The sequence below is a fragment of the Hesperophylax consimilis genome, unplaced genomic scaffold (assembly GCF_061612785.1).
Source record: "Hesperophylax consimilis isolate HC1 unplaced genomic scaffold, BYU_Hcon_1.0 scaffold_56, whole genome shotgun sequence".
NCBI classification, from domain to species: domain Eukaryota; kingdom Metazoa; phylum Arthropoda; class Insecta; order Trichoptera; family Limnephilidae; genus Hesperophylax; species Hesperophylax consimilis.
In genome coordinates, this window is record NW_028301286.1 from 1 (window position 1) to 15,360 (window position 15,360).

At 34.0% G+C, this 15,360-nt stretch overlaps 1 protein-coding gene across 1 annotated transcript; it reads right to left on the reverse strand.

Moving 5' to 3' along the window:
* Positions 1 to 461: 461 nt before the first annotated feature.
* On the reverse strand, positions 462 to 14,996 carry LOC149408816 (uncharacterized; the record flags this gene model as incomplete). Its single annotated transcript, XM_089650407.1, has 6 exons — positions 14,675 to 14,996; positions 13,899 to 14,004; positions 12,210 to 12,415; positions 5,150 to 5,371; positions 2,350 to 2,502; positions 462 to 854 (listed from the first exon to the last, which is right to left on the reverse strand). Coding segments are annotated over exons 1-6 (1,209 nt in total), but the record flags the coding sequence as incomplete, so codon positions are not given.
* Positions 14,997 to 15,360: the final 364 nt, after the last annotated feature.

Sequence of the window (15,360 nt, forward strand, 5' to 3'; positions counted from 1 at the left end):
TGCACCTTGAAAATGATTTCTAGCATTTAAATGTCACCCGGCACATCCAGTTACATCTACCTTGATAAGATTTTAAAATTAAGGTGAAATTAAATATTTTTTTAATTTATCACTATCACTTATATAATGCGTATTTCCTTTTGTCAGAATACCAAGAAGGTGATTTACGTGAGGCTACTTTCCTTCTGACTTTTCAGTCAATATTGTTGGTCATTGAAGAACAATTATTTTTTGTGCTAACAACGGTTACGGTTAAAGATCAACATACCTCTAACTTGAATTAGTGAATCTAAAAACACCTACAAATGAAACCTTAACTATCCAAAAGTAATGTTTGCGCATTTATAAGGGTTATTGTATCATTGTATCATGCAAAAACACAGCAACCAAACAGCAAAACAAATCAAACATCGGTAGCGGGAATTGTCCAAGCTTTGAGTACAGCTCCATCAATAATTCACCTGGTCTTTCAAGCTAGATTCACTGGCTTCCGTTACATCGGTGATAGTCACACTATCGTTGGACCTCACAGGAGTCCAATCCTTCAGAATGGACACTTCAGAATCTTGATTTTGAGAAGACTCCGAAGTCTTTGCTGTTTCAGGTTCGTGGCATACAGCCTTAGTCTCCAGGATGCCTTCATCTTCATCGTCTGACCATTTATCACCATATGCTGTTAGTATGTCTTCCAGCTTTTTCTCGCTGTCTTTGAGGTGGCTCAGGGTTGCCATCAGGTCTGCGACGTCGCTGTCGACCTCTTCCCTTTCACCTCTTTCAGGCTCCTGGCAAACACTCCCAACCGTCCCCATTAGCAAATCGTTACAGCGCCTCAACGAGATCAGTCTTGTTCGTAACTGTACAACATCAAATTTATTTCACGACGTACATTATTCAACTGGTTGAAGTAAGGAAGTTGTTTAATTCTATAGATAACATTATAATAACATGATAATATTTCCTATTACAGTAGAACCCCGTTAATTCGAAATCCAGGAGACTTAATGAATTTTCATGTAATTTGAAATTTTAAGAAAACAAAAAAAGTGGCGAAAACCAAGTTTCGCGGCCGTCTCTTTAAATTCGGAATAGGTTCTTTGGTGTAAATTCGTAATAATACGACTTATTCCCGTGTAAATCGAATATTCGCAACTGATTTCCGTCGCGGTCGGCCCTTCAAGTTCAGTTATTCAAAGTAAATTCATACTAAAACGAAATATATCCAGTTTTTCGCAGATTCAAATTTTCAAAGTAAAATCGTAAAAATACAATATATTTGATCATAAATCGAAATTTAAAAAAAAGTCGTACTTCGAATTTAAAAAACATTATGTATTAAAATAATTTTCTGGCGAAAATTTCAATTACGCATTTTTTCGAATCACTGGGGTTCGAATTATCGGGGTTAGGTAGTGATAAGAATACAATAACTTGGGTCAGGTTAGTAATATAATATAATAACAATTTTGGTAGCCATAGCTCTAGTATTTCAGTAGTTGGCTTTTTATGCTTATTTTATATTTATATTGAGAAGTTGTGAATGATGAATACATGGAGCAGGCGAAAGGGTTTGTGTATTTGGAGAGAAGAAGTGGAAAGGCTGATAGTGATAATGAAAGAAGGGTAAGAGTAGGTACATAACTCCATTAATAGAGGACTGAACAACAATGGAGTGTGGGTACCTACCCTGATGTATGGCAGTGAGGCATGGAACTGGCAGAGGTGTATGTGTGGTAAAACCACGTATGATAGTGTGAGAAATGAGTAAGATTAAGAAAGGGACATTCAGATGGTTTGGGCTAGTGATGCAACAGAGCTCTGCTTCCGCTTCTGCAGAAGTTCCGCAAGTTTTTCACTTCCGCTTCCGCTTCCACTAAGATTTACTTTTGACATCTGTTTCCGTTTCTGCTTCCGTTCAGACACTTCCGTTGCATCACTAGTTTGGGCATGTAGAGGGAATAAACGAAGAAAGGAGTGTAAGGAGAATATATGACTCAAATGTGAATGGTAGAAGAAGTCAGGGACGCCCAGATACTTGAGTTGGGCCATGTCAAGAGTCAGAATAATAGAAGAGAAAGAATGTGAATGGGGCAAGGAGTGTGTGCCAAGACCGAGTTGTTTGGCGGTCCTTCCTCTCTGCCTCCCTTGCAGAGAAACAGTGTGATGGTTAGTTAGTTAGATAACCCAATCCGACTCATAACATTCTTGAGAATTCATGGCAAGATATGGCACTGGCGCATCTCTTCAAAGTAATACTTTAAGTTTGAATAAAGCCCCCCTGCACGCTACTATAAGTTTGTTGGGCAATCTGCACGGATGAGCTTCAGTAAATCTGATGGGGGAATGGCTCACCTCATCCTCCGAGTTCCTCATGCTGTCCACGAGGGTGGAGGTGACACGGATGTACTCTCGGATCTGTCCGAGACGCTGCTCCACACGAGCCGTGTCAGGGCAGGCGGCCACCATGCTGTCTCCGGTGGAACGCGCAGCCTCCGTCCGCGGGAGCTGATCATGGAAAACATCTCGTTGAAAATATCGATTCCATCAAAAAACAGAAAAGTTAGGAGAAGTGAAAAAAAAATACCTAACTAAACTAATTTAACCCCTAACCTATTTTTTTTTTTTTTTTAAAGAAAGACAAACATTCCCGGGTTACGAATAACCCAACAATGTTTGAAAATCTCCTACTACCACCACAGAAAGCCGAAAATGTTGCTTGTGTTGTGATGGAGGACTTAGCCAGCCGAGGAATCGAACACGCGACGCTCGGGTGAGACCCAAGCGCTATGCCCACTCAACCACTGACCGGTCATTTTATCTGTTCTGTTCATATTCTGTTTGTTCTGTTCTATTATTTTATCTGTTCTGTTTTGCCATCGTTCTGTTTTATCCGGTTCCCGAAAATATTGCAGAAAGAACTCATTATCATTGGAATTGTTGACAATTTGATTTTATTAGTTGTGGCAATCCAATTATTTTGGAAATCTGCCGACTTAAATTGGTATCATACAATTTTAATATTAATTCTATGCAAATAACATTAATAAATACACATCGTCACTATGGTTTGACAAGGTTCTAACTGACAATTTGGACCAAAATAACCTTTGAATGGGAAACCGTTTCTTTAGCTCATATCTATGTCCAAAAGTAATTCTGTTGAGTATTAACAAAGTTAGTAATGTGCCAGAGTTCTAATATCAGACTTTTATTTTTAATTTATTTTGACAAAGATCTGTTCTCCAACTTTCTGACATCATCTTTAAGAAATATAACGGGCAATATGTCAGATGCCTGAAGGGTTAATAATAATGAAAATAAAGACACAACAAAACTTTGAAACAAACCATTTTGTTTCTAACTGTGAGTTAGGAACAAAATGTCAGTTGAACAAGGATCAAAAAGGACGTTATAACCTTGTAAAATTATATACGAGGGTGATCTGAAAAGTTTCCGACCTCAACGCAAAGATGGCGGTACTCGTCAATAAAAGTTAGTGAATGTAGTTGTGCATCTTTTGACAGTTACTCACCAAAGTTTCGGCCATTTTGGACGTGCAGTTTTTAGTTTACAGTCGTTTGAGTGAGTCGATGTGTGTGTTTTCGTGAAAATGGAAAAAATTGAGTATAAAGCTGTTATTAAATTTTTGTTTTTGAAGGCAATACGCCTACGCAAATCAAAGATGAGTTGGACTCTGTGTATGGGGACATCATTTACCACAGTGAAATTTTAGTAAGCTGAATTTAAAAGTGGCCGTAAGAGCATGGGAGACGATGAACGTTCAGGACGTCCAAAAACTGCAACTACTAACGATAACATTGCTAAACTTCACCAAATAGTGTTAGACAACCGCCGAATTAAAGTGAGAGAGATAGCAGAGGTTATGAAAATGTCCAAAGAACATGTCTGTCACATATTAAATCAAGATTTAGACATGAGAAAGCTGTACAGAAAGCTGTTGGGTGCCGAGTTTGTTCACGTTAGACCAAAAACGTGTTCGAATGAACATTTCCAACGCTCTGTTGGCGCAGTTTAGGCGCAATAAATCCGAGTTTTGGTGCCGATTAATTACTGTAGATGAAACTTGGATACACCATTATACGCCAGATGAGGAGGCAATCACCTTTGTGAACAATTATTTTGCAGAGAAAAACGCCGACTACTATTTGGACGGGTTAGAGAGATAGGAGAATCGCTGGGAGAAGTGTGTAGAGTTACAAGGAGACCATGTAGAAAAATAAAGAAAAAAATTCTTGTTTCATTGTTAGGTCGGAAACTTTTCAGACCACCCTCGTATTGTGTCCTTGCTGGTCGAACTTGGTTCTAACTTCACAAGTAGGTATGTTCAAGAATAAAAATATACATCCAATTTGTACATTTATTTTCTTTGTTTGTAGTGAAGAACTAAAATACTATTAACACATTAGATCAAACCATAAATTTAGCAATTGTTATGAGAAATTGACATTGTAATGTTTGGAACCCCATAACTCAGAATAAGGTAATGTTCAGTTACAACCTTGTCAAATTAAAGTGATGATATACAGTAGAACCTCTCATAATGAGCTTCATTCGTTCGTTATGTGAAACACTCATTAAACCAAACAATTTTTCCCATATAAATCAACTAGCTGACATGTAGTCGGTGATGCTCGACTTTTCTCTACTTTCAATAAATAAAATATCCTTGTATTATATATATAAACCTTCCGGAAGAAATTCTCTAAAACTCTAAATGATACTAAAAACCCTATCACACTCCGTTGCATAGTTTAGAAGGACTAAGCTCACAAACAGAGAAGCGGATAGTGACTTTGTTTATACTATTTAGAGATGTAAAATACTATAATGCATTCCATGCCAAAAATACCCAATTTTTTTTACATTTATTTAAATAATTACGTTGCAACAGTTTCCCATGCTTTTAGCATTTCTCTTATTGCGCCAGAAAACTGTTGCTCTGCTACTTCCTCCTCCTCCACTAACAAACTCACCTCCATAACTTCTTGGTGTGAAACCAATGCAACTCCATAAGCTCTTCTGTGGTCAGCTCTTGAGTGTGCTCTTCCACAAGCTCATCAATATCATTGTTATCCACCACATTTGACAACGCTCTTTGTCTAAATTTTCACAAAAAGTTAAAATATTATACCATGTTATGTTCCTGTTGATTCTGCACCATATTCTCATTGCCGTGTGTCTGGCCGTTGCCGCCATTCTGGTAGACAGAATCATGGGGATCGTGGGCGGTGTTGGTGGGCTTTGGGCCGCCGCCGGCCGGGTGGGGACACACGGGGGCTGTGTTACTGTAGGAGCCCTCGCGGCTCGACGAGGAGCCCCGCACGTTGTTCCTCGCGCCCGAACCCGAACTATTCTGAATGACGAAATATACAATTTAGACTATAATTAATATAAGATAAAATATTTATTTGTAAATGTCTTGTAATTTAATAATTATCATCCATTTGTTGGCTATTTGATGGCCTCTGTGGTTGAGTGGATACGAAGTAAATTCATTCAAATTAACTTATTTAGGGTTATTTCATAATAATTTATTAATTTAAAAATAATACATAGTATGTTAGCGGCACGTTCCAAGGCGGTAGATACTTTCAGTATCTCCCTGGAATTAAGGTACTTCCCCACCTTCCTCTTCCCATCTCCTTCATCTTCCCACTACCTTCAGCATCACAACATAACTCAATTGGGGATACCATAGTCTCACTGGCTCCAGACGGTTGGGAGGAGTTTATTATTGTGACTTGTGAAAGTTGTTTCAGAGTTCAAAGCCTATATCAAACTGTATCAAAAAGGGCTAAATGTATTTTAGTTTCTTAAATCCTTTAACCCTTGGTGTACGCAAGCTAATTGCGGCGCTGTCTATAGTGCTTCAATAAAATAAGAATTTATGAATATTTATATTACGTACATAAAGAGAAATAGACATGGATAACCTAGTATTATTATACAGAGCTATTGTTTATGAAAGTTGTGTTTATTAAAAAGTACACAATCCAGGATTCAAATTCGAGTCTGCGCACACCAAGGATTAATATTTATTTATTTATTATTCATTGGCGCCCTATCAGGCTTTTACAAAGGAAATTGACAATTTATGTGTGTAAGTGTAACATAATACATGAATAATAGCTAACTATATACATAAGTTACTAACTCAGTCTAGTTTCTGCTGCCGTGCAGCTCGCACGGACAGAAATTTCGATAAACTCAGTAACCACAAACCACAGTGATACCCAGTTTAACATATTGTTGTTGCAAAAATAAAGCAGGCTGGCTGCGTTTAGTCACCAGACAGCCCGCAAAAAAATAACTCATTATGGACCGAAGTGTCCAATCATTAATTGACTCAATTAAAATTGAAATTGGAAAATGCTCATCTGTCAAAGAGGCAAAACAAAGAAGTAACATAGAACAAGATATACACCAGCTAGAGGAAATATGGTGCAAGGAAAAACTTCAACTACAAGAAAAAATAATTGAGCTACAAAATAAACTTATATTAAATGAAGAAAAACATTCAGAAAAAATTGAAAATTATTTAAGGAAAAAAAGGAATCAATTAATACAACGTACAACAAGTCAACCCTCTCAATACCTATACCAGAGGCCAAATACTCATTAATAATTGCAAGTGAAAATACTAATACAACTTCTGATGATATTCGAGACATGATAGTTAAAAAAATTAAAACATCGCATTTGGGGATTGCAGTAAATGGAGTACAAAAAGCATCAAATAAGAAACTAATCATCTCTTGCCCCAAAAATGATCACGCAAAAAAACTAACAGAAGAAATAAATATAGTCTTCAAAAATAATTTGATCGCGAAAGAATTAGAAAAAAAAAATCCTAAACTATTCATCAGAAACCTACCTATCGACCTATCAGAAGAAGAAATAATAGAATCATTAAAAACCCAAAATGATGGAATTAAAATCATCATGGATGAAAATCCGAAAAACTCAGTAAAATTAGTAAAAATGCTTAAACCAAAAGGACAAAACAATCTTACAAACTATATAGTCGAAACAAGTGGAAAACTTAGGAAATATCTCATTTCTAAAGAGAAAATTAATATTGGATACCACAGAGTGCGGGTGGAGGATGCTAATCCAATAATGCAATGCTTCCATTGCCTGAGATTTGGAAATTCAGCTGTCAACTGTTTTAATAAGGACAAGAATGCTTCGTGCCTGCACTGCGCCATGGACCATCCTTGGAAAGACTGTCCCAATAAAAACAAAGAAGAGAAATGCAAAAATTGTGATTTCCAAAACAACACTTTCAAGTCAACAAACGATACAAATCATAAAGCAAATAGCAAAAATTGTATGTATTTAAAAAAAATGATGACTATTGCCCAAGGGCGTATAAATTATGAATAGGTATGTACCTACTTTAACATTCTTAATAACTAACTTTAAAATTCTTAACGAGATTAAAAACTCAATACCAAAATTTATATTTTTGTTTCAAATACGCTTGTTTTCTGACTTTTCACACTTTTCTGACTTTTCGCACAATTTAGCTATTAATACTAAAACTTTAAAACAATTGAGAAACATTTCAATGTTATTAATCTACCATCGAAGAGATAACGATTTATCAGTAATATCCAAAAAATATTTAATTAACTATTTCTGTAAAATTTTAAGACAAAAACAAAGCATTAAAATATTAGCCTACTCTCAAAGTGTTAATGTTTGTAAAATATTATTTATACAAAACAAAATTAATATACTACATAGTATGTATCATCTTTATAATATCATCACTAGTAATATAATGCTAAGTTGTTCAATATTGTCACCAAATCTATTTCAAGTCAACCTTGATATTATCCGTGAACATATGCTGCTAATTTATAGTTTGTCATCAAAATCAAATTCATTTTTGACAATTAGTTATAACAATATTATTTCCTTATTTCTTTAAAAATGAATAATTTCTTCACTGAGGAATTAGATAAAACGCTTAATATTTCGGAATATATTTGTCATACTTTAAAAGATTGTAATAAAATCGTGGATAAAATAACAAATTCATTCTCTGTACTCCATTTAAATATCAGATCAATGAAACAAAATTTCAATGAATTTTTACTCTCAATTAATTTACTAAATCATAAACCGGACGTTATAGTTTTAACTGAAGCATTCACCAACGTATACAATAAATTTTGCATACCAGAATATACCTACTTCGCAACATCTTGTGCTATTAATAGAAATAGTGGTATTGTTGTATTTGTTAAATTTTGCCATTCAAACATCGCAGTGGAAGAAGTACCTATGCAGCGAGTTAATTGCTTAGATATTAATCTAAATGTAAATAAAATGTGTTTTAATATTATTGCAATTTACCGAACACACGGATCAAACGAGTACACATTTATGGATGAATTGAGAAGCATTATCTTATCAAAAAAAAATAAACAGAACATAACAATAATCGGCGATTTCAACATAGATGTTTCAAACGAAAATAGTAACAGAATAAAAACTGAATTTATCAATTATATGACGGAAATGAATTTCATATTGTGTATAAATTTTTTTTTTTTTTTTTTTTAATTTTAGCGACTATATAAGATAATTGTTACATACAAAATATAATGGTGAAATTAAGTATAAAATATTGTATTTCTTAGTCCTCCTCACTAGGGGGTCCTGTGCCGAGGCGGACTAAAGTTATTTAAATATGGTTTATTTGTCTTCTATGTCGTTTTTAGTGTCTTCTATGTCGTTTTTAGTGTCTTCTATATCGTTTTTAGTGTTTTCATTAGGGTTTTTTCATTGACCTCTTTCAGCCATATTTTTATTAATGATTTGTATTCATTAGGATTTTTTATTAGTTTTATGTCTTGGGGAAGGATGTTATGGAGTTTTGTTGCAAAGTATGTATAGTTTCTTTGTCCGAATGTGGTTTTATAACTTGGAATATTTTTTATATCATTTTTGTTCGATCTAGTGTTATGCATACACAGTCTAGTAGAGGATTTGTTATTTTTGAAGAGCTTCAATAATATATTTTTGGCATATATTTGCTGTACATTTGGTACGTCAAAGGAATTGAATATTTCAATTGAAGGCGTTCTAATTGGTACTTTCAATATGGTCTTTATGATTCCTTTTTGAATCGTATTCAGGTTGTGTAGGTACGTATGTGTAGCAGATCCCCATCCTATGATTCCATATTCAATTCGAGAATGACATAATAAATATACTAGAGAAATTACGGGTCAACGTCCATCTTGTATCGATCACATATGGAGTAACACTAAAGATACCGACAAATTACACACGATAATATTAAAAAATAATATTACTGATCATCACACTTGCATCTATATACAAAAACTTAATATTAATAATCATATTGATTTAAAATGCAATACTTTTACAAAAAATTCACTAAACCATCATAAATTAAACCTAAAAATAAAAACAGAAACATGGCGTTCCGTATTAGAATCAACATGTGCTGAAACATGCGCAAATATTTTTGATAATATACTATGCAATTATATTACAGCATCAACAGATATTAAAACCATAAAAATTAAATCAAAATTCAAAAAAATAAAACCATGGATTTCACATGGCTTAATCGTGTCTATTAGAAAAAAAGAAGAGTTATATCGCTTGACAAAGAAATTTCATTTAGATAAAAAAATATACACAGATTATAAAAAATTTAGGAACAAATTAACCTGTTTACTAAAAACAACTAAAGAGAACTTTTACAAAAATGAAATTTATGTGGCTAAACAAAATGTAAAACATATATGGAAAACAATAAATGAAATAAATAGTAGAAAAAACAAAAAAACTCAAATTAAAAAAATTAATATCGGAAAAAATTCTATTAATGCCCTAATGGAACCGACAAAATGTGCTAATGCCTTCAATAAATATTTCGCTAACGTCGGACAAAATTTAGCTACACGAATCGATGAAAATTATAAAATAGATAATTTCGAAAAGGACTGTCACAAACAAAATAATCTGTCAGTTTTCAAACCGGTAACAACAGATGACATAAAAAATATTATTAGTGAATTAAAAGGTGCATCTGCACCAGGGTTTGATGGAGTCACAGTAGAAATATTGAAAAATTATAATGAATTATTAAGCATTCCAATTACACACATTATAAATATTAGTTTAAATAGTGGAATATTCCCCTCCGTTTATAAAAAATCTATTGTAACACCCGTTTTTAAATCTGGCAGCCCTGAAGAAATATCAAATTATCGACCCATATCTGTTGTCTCAAACATTGCAAAAATTTTCGAAAAGATCGTAAAAAAGCAACTTTTATACTATATTGAAAACAATAAAATAATTAGTCCTAGCCAATTTGGATTTAGAGAGAAACTAGGCACTCATGATGCCATTGCAGAACTAACTTCAACTATATACCGTGCATTAGATAAAAAAAATAAATGCCTTGGCATTTTCATTGATTTACGTAAGGCTTTTGATAGTATCTCCCATACAAAACTAATTAATAAATTAAATGATATCGGTATTATTGGTAAGGTAAGGTATTGGCTGCAAAGCCATCTAAGAAAAAAAGTAAAAGAAACCAAAAAGTAAAATTAAATAACTCACTTAGCGTAGATGAAACTTTAGAATTTGGAATTCCCCAAGGGACTGTTATTGGACCAATTTTATTTATAATTTACGTTAACCATATGTTTAAATTATCACTTAATGGTAAACTTATATCCTTTGCTGACGACACTGCAATAATTATCGAAAAAAAGACATGGATCGAAATTACCAATGCAGCGAATCAGGATATGAAGGTTATAAAAAATTGGTTCGATGGCAATTTATTATCACTTAACACAGAAAAAACATATTGTATTCCTTTCACTCTACAAGAAGATGTGCCAAATAACCTAATTAACATAACAATTCATTCTAAAAATTGTGTAAATGACGGTACATGTAATACGGACTGCGCGAAACTAAATCATAAATCCAATATAAAATATCTTGGTATCTAGATAAAAATGTTAAATGGAAAGACCATATTAATCTCACTGTTGAAAGAATAAGAAAACTTATCTATATTTTCTATAATATACAAAATATTTTAAATAAGAAAACTATCAAAATTGTTTATTATGCATTAATTCAGTCCTTATTGCAGTACGGGATTATTGGGTGGGGAGGGGCTTTTAAGGCTTCTTTACAGCCAATAATTACAATTCAAAGAATAATTATAAAAATCATCCTTAGAAAACCATATGACTCCCTACTTTAGAGATATTTCAGGAATTCAATGTACCATCTATAACAGAATTGTATAAGAGAATCGCTTTATATCAAATTTATAAAGAATATTTTATTTATAAAATGCACCCCTCAGATAGCATAAGCAATAGATTCAAAACTAATGGCTTAATAGCCATTCCTATGCTTAGAACGACCACGGCTCAGCACCACTATTCATATTTAGGTGTGAGATGGTACAATATATTATTGTCCAAAAATAAAATTAGTGTAACCGAAACTGTGAATTATGAACAATTCAAAAAGTTAATTAAGTCCCTCAAATTGGATAATGATATATTGTACCCCTAATTTTCTTACACTTACTCAATCTGTAAAAAATATATATTAATTTGATTGTCTTTAAAAAAAAACTATTTTTCAAAAATTTTCTTGATATATTGTACCCTTAATTTCCTCACGCTTACTTAATCTGTAAAAAGATGTATTATTTTAATTATCTTTAAAAAAACAATTTTCTAATTTGTGTACCCATGTTAATATTATGTTTGTATTTATTTCAAAAGTTTTTGATTATTGTTTAAAAAATCATTAGAACTAAATGTAAAGACTCCTCCCATAAACACGAGCTCCTGGAGCTCAACTTATGGAGAAATAGAATAATAACGAAAAAATTATTTATAAGTCTGCATATTGTAATCATTTATAATGTTAAATAATAAATAAAAAAAATAAAAAAAATATAACAAACAATTGACCAGTTATAAGTAGCCGAGTAAAAAAATGGATCAGGTTCCCACGCAGGTGTGGTGGGTTCAATTCCGCCGCTACCTAAGTCCTCCATCATTGTACAAGCCACATCTTCCTCTTGTAATGATGGTAGTAGGAGTTTTTCAAATATTTTCAGGTTATTTGTGATCTGGGAATGTTGATCTTGCTCATACCATATTCTGATTAGAGTTTGGCGTGGTGGGGTTCACTATCATGATAGCCGTGTGACTGGTGTGGGGGCTGTGTCCCCCTAGGATGCTGCCGTAGGGGGCGCTTTCCTCGGCACTGTCCAGCAGGTCGCGCTGGCGGAGCACCAGAGTGCGGGGCTGCGGGCGGACTGGCACGAACCTGCTGCCGCCTTCGTGAGTCGTGGAAGAATCTAGGTGGATACATTGATTAGACCACAATAATAGGTGGAGACACGTCAACATAATGCATGCATCATTTTGTTATGTGAATACAGCACAACAGTCCACACTGCTCCCAACCATCTGGAGACAGTGGAATTACAGCATCCCAATGGATAGTGAGCAGAGGAAGGAGAAGGGTAGAGGAAGGTGGGAAAGTACTTGGCTATTCAGATTTAGTCACCAAACAAGGCCAAAAGCCAGTTCAAGCAAAGTATCTATTCTGATTGGTGGTCTTTCTCCAGGGCAATACTGGGCATAGCATCCACTCTGCATAAATATTTAAAGTTTTTTTTTATGTGAATACTGCACATGAGTCATGTCTTCAAAAAATTTCATACCAATTTAAAGAAACATTTTGAAAACTTTTTTTAAAGCTTTTTCTTCCTCACTCCTTCCCCTCCCCAGTACTTTCAGCCCCACAACACACTACAACTGGGGATGCCATATTCTCACTGGTTACAGGCAGTTCAAAGAACCGGACCTCATGTCCAAATTATGTTTCTAGTCTTCTCTTATATAAATCGAAAGCAAAATTTCCTGTAAAATCATAATATTTGTAAGTAGGTACTTAAATACCTACCTACTTAATTAATAATCAATTCACAGTCTATCAATATTTTTTCCATGCAGTGTCAATTAACAATAAACAAATTTAAAGTAGACAAAGAGAACTGCAACGTTCAATACAAAATTAGGTAAGTTGCTGAATTCCGCCTCAACATGCAATTAAAAAAAAAATAACACTAGATTTCAACTTACTTACTACTGGGAATAACTATTTAAGTCAGTGGAGATGTAAAACATAAACAAAATAGGTTTTTAGGTTGGTTAGTTTTTAGATTCTCACGGCCAAAAGCATTTTTGTTGTTTGTTTTTGGGGTGTTATGCTGTGTTGCGCTAACTCCTTCTTTAGCCGACGTTTCGGACAGCGTTGCAGTGTCCATCATCAGGGCAGATCCGGTAGATCCGAAGATGTGTCACATCACACATCTTCGGATCTACCGGATCTGCCCTGATGATGGACACTGCAACGCTGTCCGAAACGTCGGCTAAAGAAGGAGTTAGCGCAACACGGCATAACACCCCAAAAACAAACAACAAAAAAGGTTTTTAGGTTGTAAATTTTTTGGTTATTTTAATAATTTATGCGTATTTCCTAACCTTCAAACATAACTTCGATTGAGAAAAAATGGAATGCAATGCATCTTTTACCATCTCCCCAGACATAAACTAAGTTGAAACCAAGTGCTGTTATTAATTTTTTTGCATAATAAGCGTGAGGCGGAATTCGGAAACTTTATTCAAAATTATTCCAAGTACAATCTACTTGTAAATAATTCAGTTAACATAATATGGTTGTAATACAAAATGTAATACTAATACACTATTTTATACATGTGATAACATTAATTGAGTAATCATGGGAAATATTATATAGACTTGAATACCAACCTAATTCAGCGAAATCATTGTCTGTTGGTATGTTGGTCGGCTTGCGGGATTTGTTCTGTGATGATCTCGTATTATGTTCGGATACTGACAGCCAATCCACAGATGTCTGTTATTGGAAATACAATGTTATTAAACACCCAATTATAAACACAATGTTGCTGAGAGCAGAATGTGAATCATTCATGTGAATTTATGTAAATGTGTTATGGCGAGACACTTGATATACCTATTAATAACAACATTCACAAAATATTTTAACACGTAGGAAGACACGTAATTGTAATTTGTCAAACAAATTGCTAACACGAATAAGAACAGAACTTAACACTGAGAACATATCTCAGGGTGAGCAATTTTGTTAAAAATACAAGTTGGGAGTATTTATAAATTACTGTCATTGTGAAATCCACCATATCTAAGGCTTCTTTTTAACAACATTTTATCAAATACCGTACCTTCAAGAAGGTCCTTTTTATATCAAAATGGTAACTTCGAATTCTAGAACCTGGCCATAGTTACACTGTGTTCTATGCACTGCCTACTAATTTTGGAACATCGTCAGCAAACTTATCTAAATTTAGAAGTCTCGTGTGGCAAAAGCGTGTAAGAGAGTTTGGCATTAAGTCAGCAAAATTCAAACAGTTACCGCCTTTTCAATCTGATATACAAATTGCACCGGTGGAATATGAATTGCACACAATTATACGAAATGCCACCACTGCAAGTTCAGTATGCAATTTTGATGATTCTAAAGTGTCTACAAATATTTTGCTTACCGTCATAATATTTGTAGAGTGAATATCTCTACGGGTAGGTGTGACAACTTCTTGAGGAACATTGGAATTATTTCGAGCCTTTGTTTTAGGCACCGTGCCTGTTTGGCGATCGCTCCCTCCAGAGGCCATAATCGTTTTCAGAATGTAGCTGTAACATGTAACACCCAATTATACATTTTCCTTCATAAACGGATGAAAAAATGTTATTCCATATATGCCGCACTTCCGATTAGACAAAAATGCCACTTTAAACGGTGGTTATAGTTTCCGTAAATATTTTTTACACATGTCCAGCGCAAATTGAAAAGCCACACAAAATCATCATAGAATTCCAACTGTCAAGCTAAAATGAAAATGATCAAAATAAGATCAAAATAGTTGCCTTATATAGAAGTATTATAATTTACTCCGGTAAGCAGGTACCCCTTTCAGGTGAAAGTTTTTTTTTTTTTAGGTACTATTTTTGCAAAAAAATATATTGTCATACGAAAAAGGTATGGTACATGGTTAATAAGCACATTGAAAAAAATACTTTGTCTCAGTTAGATAATTATGAGAAGTAAGTATTTCAGTTTCCGGGAATGGAAAACAAGGCATTTTAATGTTTACGATTGTGCACTTGGCGGCCATTGTTATTGCTGGGAATGTTTTAAGGTTAGTATTATTTCTTCGCTTATTTAACCAAA